This window comes from Megalops cyprinoides, chromosome 24, assembly GCF_013368585.1.
Source record: "Megalops cyprinoides isolate fMegCyp1 chromosome 24, fMegCyp1.pri, whole genome shotgun sequence".
Lineage (NCBI taxonomy): Eukaryota > Metazoa > Chordata > Actinopteri > Elopiformes > Megalopidae > Megalops > Megalops cyprinoides.
Genome location: NC_050606.1, coordinates 1,646,526 through 1,660,277, shown reverse-complemented (window position 1 = coordinate 1,660,277; position 13,752 = coordinate 1,646,526). Strand labels below are relative to the sequence as shown.

Below are 13,752 nucleotides of genomic sequence, written 5' to 3'. Positions count from 1 at the left end.
GGGGTAATGGAGCTGCGTCTGAGTGCCGAGATGAGAGCAGCGTTAGCCTCGTCGGACAGGCCAACGCGTCAGCCGTGTAACAGAGCCGGGTTCGAGGGTCGTGCGTGGACGCTGCATCTGTGGACTTTTCGGCAGCCCAGCGCTCCTCCCGTCTGAGAGAGGGATCTGCAGGTGTTCAGTCTGCCAGCTGCAGAGGCCCGGGAGGAGTCTGGCGGTGGACATGGAATACTGTACCTGGCCAAGGTGTTGGAAGGTTAATTCCGGTCATTCCAGTGCAAAGCCGTAGAGTTACATTACATCATTGCCACTTAGCGGATGCTCTCACCCAGAGTGACATACATAGGTTACAGTTTTTACATGTTACCGATTTGTAAAGCTGGATCTTTACTGAGGCAGTTCTGGGTTAAGTGCCTTGCTCACGGGTACAGCTGCAGTGCCCCAGCAGGGATTTGAACCAGCAACCTTTTGGTTATGACTCGAGTGCTGCTCCTTACCATTATGCCACACCGCCGCCCTGCCAAGCTGTAAGCTTGTCTGCGCTAATATCCTTTGGAGTGTTCCCATCAGTGGAGATTCAGCCGCAGCTTGTGTTTCTGTCGATGTTACAGGTTTGTCTCTGTTCCCGAGTGGAAACAGCTCCCGGGAGTGTTTACTGTAACCTTGTGGAATGAGGAAGCAGTGTGTGAGCTCACCTCAGATAAATAAAAACGTCTCCATGTCACTGTAACCACACTGCTGCCCTGCTCCTTACCGATACACCACACTGCTGCCCTGCCCTTTACCACTACACCACACTGCTGCTCCTTAGCATTATTCCAAAGGGAGCTTTGTTTTTTCATACCAGGAAAGCAAGCTCAACTGAGCTGGGAAGATGTGATGGAGTGGTGCATCATGGGAATCCATGGTAACCCCATGTCTGTATTCTCTTGCAGGTGCTCTTGGACCAGGCTCCGCCCACCAACAGCGGGGAGTGAGGACGCACCCCCAGAAGATTATGACTTTGGGCCCCCTCTCCCTGACCGAAGGCGAACGCGTTTGTGGATAGGGTCTGGGGTCGCAATGAGAACTTACCTCCTGCTGGCACTTTGGATGGCCCTGCCCCAGCCTGGACACGCCGTGGTCTTTGCACAAAGGACTACAGGGGCCATGGCGCAGGGGTCACTGGGACAGAGAGGGGAAGGAGGGGCAACGCTGAGACGCTCCAAAAGAGGCTGGATGTGGAACCAGTTCTATATACAAGAGGAATACATGGGAACGGATTACCAATACATGGGCAAGGTAGGAAAGCCCTGTGTATGGTCTTCTTCTTGCTTTCTCTTTGTCAGCCACCCCCTAACCCCCATTGTTGGCTCTGTTTTCCTTTATCTCTTTTTTTCTGCCTCTGGTTCTCTCTCCTCTATTTCAGTCTCCCTCTCTTTCTCTCCTTCTCTCTTTCTCCCTGAGGCAGAAGTCCCACTCTGACACCATCCTGTCTCCCAACACCTTTTGTTTTTTTTGTTTTTTTTTTTTTTTGAGAACCTGCAGTTTAAATATGCAGAGCAAAACTGCTGTGCCTCCATGTACATGCAAACAGATGGCTGGAGTGTGGAAAATATTGAATAAAAAGAGTAGTAGGATGGTGCGTTATGTGCATGATGCTGTTATGAAGGCCTTGCTACTGTTGAATTGGATGGTGCACCCAGAGCTTGTGGCCATCAAACCGCCTGCATTTGTCCTGAGATCTGTGACTTCTATCACATGTCAGCTCAGACATGGGTCAGGGGGCTAAGCTGTGAGTTTTAGGGTGTAAGCGGGTGAAGATAGGGGTCAGGGGATACAGATATGGGGTAAGAGTGAAAGTGGTAGGTGGCTAAGTTATTTTTTTTAGGGTGCGAAGTATGTAGTGATATGGGCTTTCAGTGACAATGAGTGGTAGGGAGTAAAGTAGGTTATATGACAGGACTCAGCATGTGTGTTAGGAATGTATGTTTCATATCTGAAGGGATGATGTTGTATGTCTTGTATGTGTCAGGGGTGTAGATATGAGTGTTTATTGATGATGTATATGTGTTGGGGTGTAAATGTATTGTGATGATGTGTGCATGTTAGGAGTAAAGATGCCCCAGGACATGGTCACCTAGCAACACACAGCTAGTTCAGGCTGGTCAGCACTGTGTTGACAGTGGTCAGACTCCTCATGTGCAGGTTTATGGTGTTCATTTGCAGTGAGGGAGGAATGATCTCATAGGCTTGTGTTATCAGTTGTACGTCACTTAGCCCAGTTTCAGCACAAATGGGACGTGGGTGTGTTTATGGGGGAGGGGAGGGCATTGTTTGGGGGCTAATGCAGTCCCAGTCCCAGTCCAAGCGCGTGTGAGGGCAATTTTCCTGTGAAGCTTTAATCGAGCCTTCGATATGATTGATCGGGGGCCGCTGTGAACGCCCGCGGAAGGCGCGATTGATTTCTGAGAGTGTGTGGATGTGTGTTGTTGTGATGTTGTGCTGGAGGGGGTCACCGGGTCATGGGCTGCAGACAGAAACACGTCACTGCATGGTGCTGACCTGTCCTGCTCGACAGGGAGGGGCAGGAACAGCCTTGCACACCTAACCTGTTCACCTGCCCCCAAAATCAAACCAGGTGGGCAGTTCTGGCGTAGAGCCTGTCTGGCTCTAGTGAATAAATTCAGCCATTGTAGATGTGGCAAGTCTTAAACTAGATGAGTGAAAGTCCTTTGGTTTCACACTAGGTTAATGCCATTCATTTCCTGCCATAAAGATATGTGGCGTAGTTTCTGTATTGTACTACAGTTCCCAGCATGCAAATACACCTCCAAGAATCACAGCAACACTAAACACGAGCAAAAGCTTTTCTGCCCAAACTGTGGTTAGTTTTGTGCTAGGACCCACTCTATGCTGCTGCAGCAAAGTATGTAGTCTGCTGATCTTTCCCGCTCTTCAAAATCTCTGCATCCTGAACGGCAGGGATCTGACGGGCCGGGCGCTTTTTACGCCTCTCCTGTCAGATACACCCGTGACGCCGGATGTGCTCATACTAAATATTCTGTCTCCACCACGCTCCTGCCTGACACTGCGATAAATTAATCAGGAGTCTGCGCCATGTGAGGGCGAGGGGAGTATAAATTTGTCATGAGGACCAGAGACGGGGCTCCCGGCTGCTCCCCTGTGATTTTGGCTCCACAGCACCGCGTCCGCACGTACTCTGGACATTGCCTGACAACCCCCCCCCACCAGCTCAACCCTGCTTCTTTCAGCCCTTCATACATTACGTTTCCGTAGCAGAGAGATTTACATATCTGACTGTCTTTGCATGTTATGCGCTTATACAGATGGGTATTTACTGAGGCAGCTCGTACCCAAAAGTACAACAGCTGTGGCCCAGCTGGAATTGAACCGGCAACCTCTGGGCTATGAGCCCTGCTCTTGGCCACAGATGCCTGGTAACAGCCATCACCCAGTCTGCTTCAAATCGCAGGGAGAGGCATCGTTTGTCTGTCGTGCACCGGAGCCCGTTGTGATTACAAACTGCTTGAGCGGGCGAACAACATGTAGAACAACATGTTGAACATAGCTTACTTTGTCCCAGGGTTATATGTGTATTGGTGTGTTTGCCTCCACGGCAGAATTGTTACAGTAAAGAGTGTGTGCTCTGTCTGAGCATTGAATTAAGCTTAGTAAGATTAGTGTGTGCGTATATGTGTTTGTATGTTGGGAGCAGGTGGTTGTTTGAGGTGTCAGTGTGATGAAATGGACTTTCCGCTGCTAACCCAATTACACTGCAGTGAGCTGATGATGTCATCTCTTTTAGTGACAATAATTTGCCATCTAATAATCAATAGTGTAATGGTAACAAATGGATAGTAATTCAGATTATCATGCACACATAAAAACAACAGCATTAGACACAATGTGCCTGTTTTAATTTCATACAATCTAATCTGATCCAGCTTCTCTGGTGGCGTTGGCTTTGTGCAGCTTGTGAAATTATCTTTGTTACTTTGATTATAATACAATTTCATGGACTGGCCTCTTTGAGTCACCAAAAGTCTTTAGCAACCAGCCTTTATAAGTTACCTGGTGGATTGGCGTTGTGAACCTGAGGCTTTGATTGTCCATGTACAGTGATTTGAGCCATCATCTGAACTCCCAGGACGCAGCGTACCTGGAGAGGGTGCGCAGATAGCTGTGTAGCTCTATCCCAGCGAATCAGAGGAGTTACACGTGCTCCCAGAATGCCATGCTGAGTCGCTCTGCTCTTCTCCCCCGCAGCTCCACTCTGACATGGACAAAGAGGACGGCAGCGTGAGGTACGTCCTGTCCGGGGAGGGCGCCGGCACCTTGTTCGTCATCGACGAGAACTCGGGCGACCTCCATGCCACCAAGAGGCTGGACAGGGAAGAGAAGGCCAACTACACCCTCCGCGCCCAGGCGGTGAACAAGAGGACCGGCCAGCCCCTGGAGCCAGAGACCGAATTCATCGTCAAGGTCCAGGATATCAACGACAATGAGCCAAAGTTTGCCAAAGAGGTTTACACTGCCAGCATTCCTGAAATGTCTGACGTTGGTAAGATTCTAGCACATTCTTCTCTCTCAAGGACTATTCATCAATGAAGACAGCTTTTTGCTCACTTTAATCTTCCATGACATCAATTTTGTATTTCTACCATATGTAGAAATATCTTCATTTCTTGCACAAACCCTCAGGTTTAGACAACTAGTTTCTCCACTAACCTATATGAGGCAGGGAATCCTCATTTATTTAGGTCACTTTGTCAATTCAAGTAGAGCGCAGCTGCCATGTGTCTCTTATTCTTCTTCTTCTTCCTCTTATTATTATTATTATTATTATTATTATTGTTATTATTATTGTTAATATGGTGTTCTGTGTAGAGGAGGCAACAGTAATTATGCCCATAATTTAATTGATAAAAACATGCTACTAGTTGTTCTGTGAATTGTATTGTGTTGTAAACTTCTGCTATGACTAGGCCTGTAAGAGCATGTGGATTTCTCATTTTGCAGTGAGTAATTAATCAGGCTGTTCATTCAAAGGCCGGTGATGGTCATTGAGCATTTAAACAAATGGTAGCAACCAAGGAATTTTCCACAATCACATCCGTTTTTTGCTGTATACCAAGCACTGCTTGGAGCCTCCTTATCACTTCAGGTGATGCACAGATTGGTTCATCCCTTGCACATGTGAAATGCATGCTGGGTATTCCTCACAGATGAACTGTGGTTGAGGTGATTATCCACACCTGTCTCATCTGATAAAAGTGATAATCCCAAGGGTTAGGGAGAGAGATACTGCAGAGAACACAGACGCTCTGGCAGACATATTTAACCTTGTGCTTCTGAGACACTGTAATTCTTGCTCCTGGTCCTAGAGGGCCAAAGCGCCTGCAGGGCTACTCTGCCCTGGTTCTGGAGGGTTGCACTGTCAGCAGAGTTATTTGACCAGAAATGCTTCATTGCTGTTTTTTTTTAAAGTTGTACCATTTTTCCAACATGCTCATTTGTACTCTCACTGTTGATGAATTCAATTTTATAATGTAAGTTGGTGATACATTTAACGTGTGCTTATCTCACGGATGGAGAGCCACCTACGATGAATGAAAGGACATCAATCAAAATGAGTCTTCTGACGGCAGTTACAGTTTTGCGGTCTTTGAGTTTGGTGCATCTGACTCAGCGTTGCTCGTTTCCTTTTCAGGGACCTCTGTCATCCAAGTCACGGCGACAGACGCAGACGACGGCATGTACGGGAACAGCGCCAAGCTGGTCTACAGCATCCTACAGGGAGACCCCTACTTCTCCGTGGACCCCAAAACGGGTCAGTCCACTCCCTGTGTCATTTGTTTCGCAAAGACCATCACCGGGAGGGGCAGAGGGGGTCCCCCATGCGGGGCGTCGGGTTTCCAGGAGTGCACTGACGAGTTCAACCGCTGCTAACGAGCGCTGACGAGTTCAACCGCTGCTAACGAGCGCGCTGGAGCATTTCTCACGTGCCTCTGTGTTGACTACTCAAACAACTCAGAGTGGTGGGGATGTTTTCATCCGTTCTTTAAATGTGAAGCTTCACTGCGTTCTGGTGTACAATTATTGCCGTGGTAATGTTTCTTTTCTGAAGCACCTAGGGTGGTTCAAACAGACGTCAAAACTGTCCTTGGTTGGTTGCATGAAGCATTTGTATATCAACCAGCCAGAAAACCTGAGGGGTGGGATCCAAATCACTTACTTGCATACTATGCACTAGTGCACTCGGTGGTAGATATTTCAAAGTTGACGCGTGAGTGCGTGTCACCAAGCTGTCAGGGATGCAGCTCACACAAAACAGTTCAGCTTTGCATCATCACCATGTCATGACCTTTGAACCTTGCATATATATCGTAATCATTTCCTGAACATCCAAATGTGTTTTAAAAGAGGCCGCCAACATTTCGAGTTAAGTATGTTGAGAAAACAAATCAGCTGTTGACCTCTAACACCTGAGCGCAGACCCCCCTGTTAAAACAGTGTTTCGTCCATCTCCTCCCCCCCAGGCATCATCAGGACGACCCTGCCAGACATGAAGCGGGAGTCGCGCGAGCACTACCAGGTGGTGATCCAGGCCAAAGACATGGCGGGGCAGAAGGGCGGCCTCTCCGGCACCACCACGGTCAACATCACCCTCACCGACGTCAACAACAGCCCACCCCGATTCCCTCAGAGTAAGCAGCCCGCACAAACCCCGCCCCTTTGCCCGTACGCCCCGCCCACACCACCCACTGCTCCCTTACATTACACTATTGTCATTTAGCAGATGCTCTTATCCAGAGCCACTTACAGACATTACAGTGTTATCCATTTATACAGCTGGATTAACTGAGGCAGTTGTGGGTGAGATCAACAGTAGTCCCCAGCGGGGGATCAAACCAGCAACCTTTTGATTATGAGCCCTGCTCCATACCATGTGGCTCCGCCCACACATTCCCTGTCCCATGCATGCCCTGCCCCCATAGGCCCCGCCCCCACGCTGTCTCCACTGAAGGCACCCTCTCACCGTTATTGCCGCTGCTGCTGTCGTTAGTAAAGCTGAATGAAAGGTGACAGCCTGCGTTGTGCTGTGGAGGCTATGGTCAGGAGCTGGAGATTAATGCGTGTGATGGGAAGCAAGGTCCCTGTAAGTGCATCAGTGCAGTGCAGTAATCCCCTCTGAAGGAAAGGCTTTCACTCTCCACTCTCTACCGCTTCCTGTTATCTGTCTCTGCATCCTTTTTTGTTATATCCATCCCTGTCTCCCTCTCTCTCTCTCTCTCTCTCTCTCTCTCTCTCTCTCTCTCTCTCTCTCTCTCTCTCTCTCTCTCTCCCTCTCCCTCTCCCTCTCCCTCTCCCTCTCTCTCTCTTTCCCACAGTATCATCCTGTGGTGCAAAAGTACTTCAGATTGTCAATTACCAGCGTCTATGCATTTCTGTACAGTCAGAATGGGTGCAGTGCTGTGGGATTCTGCGTTTCTATCAGTATCAGAATCAGCATGAGCGGCTCTCACAACATCCAACAATATCAGTGCCGTACATACGTTGGTATGGAGTGTCAGCTTCAAGTGTATGTGTTAGAATAAGGGATAATGTAAGGGATAATGAGCATGCGTGTGTGTGTGTTTGTGTGTGTGTGTGTCTGTGTGTGTGTGTGTGTGTGTGTGTGTGTCTGTGTGTCTGTGTGTGTGTGTGTGCGTGTGTGTGTGTGTGTGTGTGTGTGTGTGTGTGTGTGTGTGTGTGTGTGTGTGTGTGTGTGCGTGTGTCACTCCAGGTACGTACCATTTCAGCGTGCCCGAGTCAGCGGAGGTGGGGGCGCAGGTGGGCAGGGTGAAGGCCACAGACGATGACATCGGTGTGAACGCTGAGATGGCGTACAGCGTGGTGAGCGGAGAGGGCCAGGACGTCTTCGACATCGTGACCGACAGCAGAACGCAGGAGGGGGTCATCAGGGTCAAAAAGGTAATTACGAGCACATCTCTCCCCCCAGAAAGGACGGTGACATCGCTGACCATCTTCCAACGCAGGCTAAAGACCCACCTCTTCAGACTGCATCTCGGTTCCACCTCAATCCCTGCCCCCTAACACCTGCTGCCTGTAGTACTTGCTGTTTATTTTACGTGGAGTATTGTAATGTGTTCTGGATTCTGTGATCTAGTGACTGATGTATGGTGGTATTCTTGGCTTCCATTGCCTAGTGAGGTTGCACAAAGTAACTTGTGGTAGGGCTTGAACAGTGTTATGCTCACAGTCACCGGTCTGGGAGTGTTGTTAGCCTGGACTGACACTGTTGCTCATTTCAACTAGAATGGATGCATGTCTGTTCTATTGTGCTGGAAGTCTGCTAAATGAAGGAAGTGAAAGTGAAATGAAATGTAAAGAAAGGTCCCACAAGCAGCAGGTAACAGATAAGGTGTGGCCAAGCCACAGGAAATAAGCTGCCCTGCAGATTTCCAAAGTCATCATTTTTTCTGTTATTAATTTCCTTTTATTGGCTTTATTCAGACCATCGTACCTGGCTTATGTGTCTGATATTTTGGATCTTAATGGGTAGGTAATTTAGGCAAGATGTTTCACCTCAGTGAGCATTAAGTGTGGACGGCAGGTGCAGCTGCAGGTAAATGACGGTAATGATCAGCATCGAGAGCTTTGGAAGGGAGCAGCGCACCTGCTCGATGTTGTCAGCGTCCGTTTCCTCAGTGCGGCCCCAGGTGCGAATCGCTGTGAATCTGCGGCACAGTCAGACAGGACTGCCTGTGTGCTCCCTCTGGGTTAGCGCTCCGCCCCGGCGCTTTCCTCGCTTTCTGAGCCAGGCAGGGTCTCTGTTCTGCCGTTCGGCTGCTCTAATCTGCTGTTCTTTATCTGCCGTCTCCAATAACCCTGAAAACAAAGGGCTTGCGACTGCCCTCGCGTCCTTTATGCTGGGTGCTGGGAGCTCTGAAAAGCCTCTTTTGATGTGAACATGTTAATTACAGAATAAACACGTCTGAATTTAAAAAGACTGTGGAGATCGAGTCACTGAAAAGTGAAATCACTGTGTGACTGTGAAAGATGAGGCTTCACCCTTCGCTGGGTGTTTGTAACCCACTCGAAATGGATTACGCAGCCAGTAATGCGTGTTATTGACTTTGTGTCTTAATTGAAGTGAGTGTGAGAATGAAAGTGAGCGTTTGGGTGTTAATTGGGAGGTCCTTAATGTCTCTGTGATGGTGTTAAAAACAATAGTGTTAATTCCTGTTCACTATGAAAGTCGGCAGTAGTGTGATGTAGCGGTAAGGAGCAGGGCTAGTAACTGAAAAGTTATTGGTTCGACTTCCCGCTGGGGTGTGGTGGGAGGGGTCTGTGATGCGTATGGTGGGAGGGGTCAGTGATGTGTGCGGTGGGAGGGGTCAGTGATGTGTGTGGTGGGAGGGGTCAGTGATGCGTGTGGTGGGAGGGGTCAGTGATGTGTGCGGTGGGAGGGGTCAGTGATGTGTGCGGTGGGAGGGGTCAGTGATGCGTGCAGTGTGTGGTGGGAGGGGTCAATGATGCGTGCGGTGGGAGGGGTCAGTGATGCGCAGGCTGACTGCGTGTGTCTCCCACAGCCTCTGGACTTTGAGAGGAAGAAGACGTACACGCTGAGGGTGCAGGCGGAGAACACCCACCTGGACCCACGCTTCTTCCGGCTTGGCCCTTTCCGCGACTCCACCACAGTGCGGATCAGCGTGCAGGACGTCCCCGAGCCGCCCGTCTTCGAGAGGCCGCGCTACGCGCTGGAGGTGAAGGAAGACGCCCGCGTGGGCACCGCCGTGGGCTCGGTCAGCGCCGTGGACCCTGACGTCACCCGCAGCCCTGTCAGGTAGGCGGAGTGTCCCGGGGCCGCACGATAGGCTGGCAGTTTGTGTGATCTGAGAGCCGGGTCAGCATGTTGGGGTCACACGTGTCCCTCGCTTTGCTACTGTGTGCATCCCAGAGCGTACCTCGCTTTCCTGTCCCCCAGAAAACGCATTCATAGGAAGGAAACCAAAATGAAAACTGCTCAGTTCATGCCTGCTGGATCACAGGGGAGCTCTGAAGCAAGATGCAGCTGTTATCTGTCCTCCCAGTTGATAAACTAGAGGCCCTCTATATGACCCCAGTTGTAACCCCCGTTTGGCGGTAAGACCGCGTGGTCGAGCGCGTTTGCTATGCCAGCGGCGGAGCCCTGTTGGCACAGAAAGGATGAGGTGTGTGGAAAGTGCCGGAACGAAGCTGCTACCCGCAGTCCCCAGCGCGGCGAGCTAACACTTCCACCGCAGGGAGGCGGATGTAAATAAGAGAGTAAAGCAGGGCGATTAAAAGTGTGTCGGTCCGCTGGGAGAAGCCCTGCCCTGCAGGCCTGTGTTTAAATAGAGTCATCTGCACAGCGTAGTCTGGTAATTAGGAGCGCAAGATTATGTGCGTCTGAACGAAGGGTCGTGCGGTGGGAAAACGGGAGAGGAAGAAGAGCTGAACATGTGTTGAGTGTTCGGTGTCAGGCGTTCACGGACAGCATCCTAACAACATACAGTCTTAGAATATACAGTGCCTCTGGTTCTGGGAGGCACTGTGCATTTTCCTGCGTTTACATTTCACATTTTCTTTTGTTTTCCTTCTTCCCTCGTGTCTGAAGTGCTGTCGTAAATTGCTGTACTTTTTAAATTGTGCTTTTAAATTTTGTCTCTTGTTGCCGCCTTTACCCTGACGCTCATTGTGCCGTTTGAAGTTGTTGAAGTTTGCCGTTCGAAAGTGTATCGTACTAGTTGCCCTTTAGGCTGTAATTGTAAAAATCTGATAGTACTGCGTCCTCAAACAGACCTTGCTCTCAGCTGAGAACTGTCTCATTGTGGAACTGTACACATCCTGTCCCCGTACTGTCGCTGTACCTACTGTATGCACTTTTGTAAGTCGCTTTGGATAAAAGCGTCTGCTAAATAAATAAATGTAAATGTAAATGTAAATGAAGCTAAGCAGGGTTGGGCTGGGTTACCTCTTGGATGGGAGTTCACCTGGCAAAACCTACTGAAAGTGCTCTTGTCTGGCCAACAGGGCCCCCCCCCCCGCCCACCCGAGCAGAGGAAGACCAATACCCTGGTGCTTAGTTATAATAAATGTGTCATTATTAACTGTGTGACTCTACCAGACTCTTTTCTCGGATCCACCTGCAGATCAGGTCGTAAACGAGCTCCCGCCCCAATCGTAAACGAGCTCCCGCCCCGGGGGGGGTCTTTACCATTTATCGGGGTTCCTGCGCAGAGGCCGTAAAGCAGAGCCCCCTCTTTATCAGCCTGTCAAAGCAGAGAGCAGAGCTGGAGGGAAACAGTGACAGGAAGACAGCGGAGCTGTGAGAACTCCCCCCCCCCCCCCCCCCGGCATGATCTTTAATCTCTCGTATGCGCAGCTACGTATGTGAAAGTATGTTTTATAGCTTTATGTTATTGGGAACTTGGAGGTTTTCTTGCCCGTGAGCAGTATGAGTTAGCGTTACATTTGGAATGGTTATTAGCTCTTGCATGTCAGTCTAGGCATATTGCTTTGCACTTGTGAATCGAGGCGCACATTTGTCATCTCACCGCTATGTTTAGCCCTGATGCTTGTTCATGTGTGGTTAGCAGCGTCCTGTTTGTGCTATTTTTCATGCCGCTTTATTAGATGAGCTGTGTGAGTCAGTCTGGATAAGAGCATTTGGTAAATTACATTAAAGTTATGTTGTGAATTGAAAGCAAAGTAGAATTACCCATGAAATTTGAGAAAAAGTAGATTAAATTAGAAATAGATCATTTTAGATTAGACAGTTTCATTAGATTGGCCTGTGTCATGTATCCAAATAACCAGATTTAGCAGTTATATTTTTAGCATATGTATACTTAACTCGGTCTCGAATACACACAGATGGCCTGAACCAACCCCCTAACCATAACGATTACCCTTTTGCCTCTTAAACAATTTAGGCTTGAATCTTACAGCATGTAATGATCAGTGTCATTTAGTCATGGTATGGGGTAGACAGCAGTTATCTGGGTCACACATAATCCATGCTGTATGGTTTTCTCACAGGCATGCCCAATAGTATCTGTGTGGCTTGATTGACAGGTACTCCATCGACCGGGTGACGGACCTGGACCGGCTGTTCAGCGTGCACCCGGGAAACGGCTCCATCTTCACCCTCAAGTCCCTGGACCGAGAGGAGATCGCCTGGCACAACATCTCTGTGATCGCCACGGAGTTCAGTGAGTAGCACTTTCGCCTCCTTGACAGCAGAGCGGCAGTGTTCCACGGCAGCGTCTCATTGGTTGGTTTTCTGCAGGCGACCCCAGGCAAACCAGCCGCGTGCCGGTGTACATCAAGGTCCTGGATGTCAATGACAACGCCCCCACGTTCGCCGCTTACTACGAGACGTACGTCTGCGAGAACGCCAAGGCCGGGCAGGTAAATGTTACCTGAATTACCGCAGCGTGACGACTGCGATCAGTGAATAATAGTGTTCTCGCATTCTTTCTGTGATTGATTTAGTCGATTTCCCTCAGCTGAGCTCAGACATGACCCTTTAACATACAGCACTAAAGACCTGCGTGGGTCAAGTGAAATTTTCCAGTAAAAGTGTGTGGGTGTTAGTAGAGACCAAATGATGGATTAGGAGGCGCCAGGCGTGAGACATTTCAGGAGTTATCTCAAAGACAAACCGCCAGGACTGGGGCCGTCAGTGGGAGTTCCTGTTAAAAGAGCAGTTTATAAAAAGTGTCTTGTCGTCAGAGGATAAGGATGTCTTTCAACCGTGAGGCACAGAGGTGGTGTTATTCTCCAGGTTTAATTTCCCTCCCACCGCCCGTCACTCAGAGCTCGGCCCCTCCCCGTCACTGCAGCTCAGGCCTGCGGGCTCAGTTCTCTCAGCCGCGAGGCTTCGGTGCTCGCAGGCGCTTTGTGAGGGCCTGTCGTGGGCGGTGAGGCCTTGGCTCTGTATAAAAGAGGGATCAGTGCGCCAGTGTTCAGGTAATTAACACCTTGTCATTGGCTGCGAGCGGGAGGACTCCGACAGACAATGCGACAGGTGGCCGTGCTGGTCTCTGATTGGCCCGTCGAGCTGAATGGCTTTGAAAAGGTGCTGACAGGGATTCTCATCTCTCTCACTCCCGCTGAGGGCCATGTGCTAGCACGCTGCTTACAGAACGCTGGTGTGGAAAGAGCGGACACACACACACTCACACACACACATACACACACTCACACACACATATACACACACGCACACACGCACACACACACACACACACACACAATTACTCACGCACACACACACAGACACACATACACACACACACACACACACACACACACACAGGCATGGGTGTATTGTTTGAATTTGGTTTGGATGTAATACAGTTTGCTGTGGTTTGGTTTGGTTTGGCTGTGCTTTGATTTGGGAGGTTTTCCATGTGGTTATGACTCGTTTCGTTTCCTCTCACAGAAAATACAGACAGTGAGTGCCGTGGATGCAGACGACCCCGCAGGCGGACACAGGTTCTTCTTCAACCTGGCTCCAGAAAGCTCTGTGAGGGCCAACTTCACCGTCAGAGACAACAGAGGTGAGCAACAGCGCCCCCTGGAGCACCTTGCGTGCCTTCTCAGCTGTGTGACACCCATTTATTAAAGGCAAAGGGAGGCATCGCCTTGAAAAAAAGCTGGGCACATGTTAAAATGCTATAGTGTACAGATATAGATAGCAATATGAAACAGTATGTATTG

The 13,752-nt window shown here is 49.6% G+C and overlaps 1 protein-coding gene across 2 annotated transcripts in view; it reads left to right on the top strand.

Annotated features, from left to right (window-relative positions):
• Nucleotides 1–13,752, top strand: part of LOC118771024 (cadherin-10-like) — a 31,391-nt gene that overhangs the window by 15,037 nt on the left and 2,602 nt on the right. For both annotated transcript variants that reach the window (XM_036518858.1, XM_036518859.1), the window contains exons 2-10: nucleotides 933–1,278; nucleotides 4,267–4,561; nucleotides 5,711–5,830; nucleotides 6,540–6,707; nucleotides 7,787–7,974; nucleotides 9,597–9,850; nucleotides 12,103–12,239; nucleotides 12,317–12,438; nucleotides 13,475–13,592. In XM_036518858.1, the coding sequence (XP_036374751.1) occupies nucleotides 1,060–1,278; nucleotides 4,267–4,561; nucleotides 5,711–5,830; nucleotides 6,540–6,707; nucleotides 7,787–7,974; nucleotides 9,597–9,850; nucleotides 12,103–12,239; nucleotides 12,317–12,438; nucleotides 13,475–13,592 (1,621 nt within the window). In that variant the 5' untranslated portion in view covers nucleotides 933–1,059. The remainder of the gene's footprint in view (nucleotides 1–932; nucleotides 1,279–4,266; nucleotides 4,562–5,710; nucleotides 5,831–6,539; nucleotides 6,708–7,786; nucleotides 7,975–9,596; nucleotides 9,851–12,102; nucleotides 12,240–12,316; nucleotides 12,439–13,474; nucleotides 13,593–13,752) is intronic.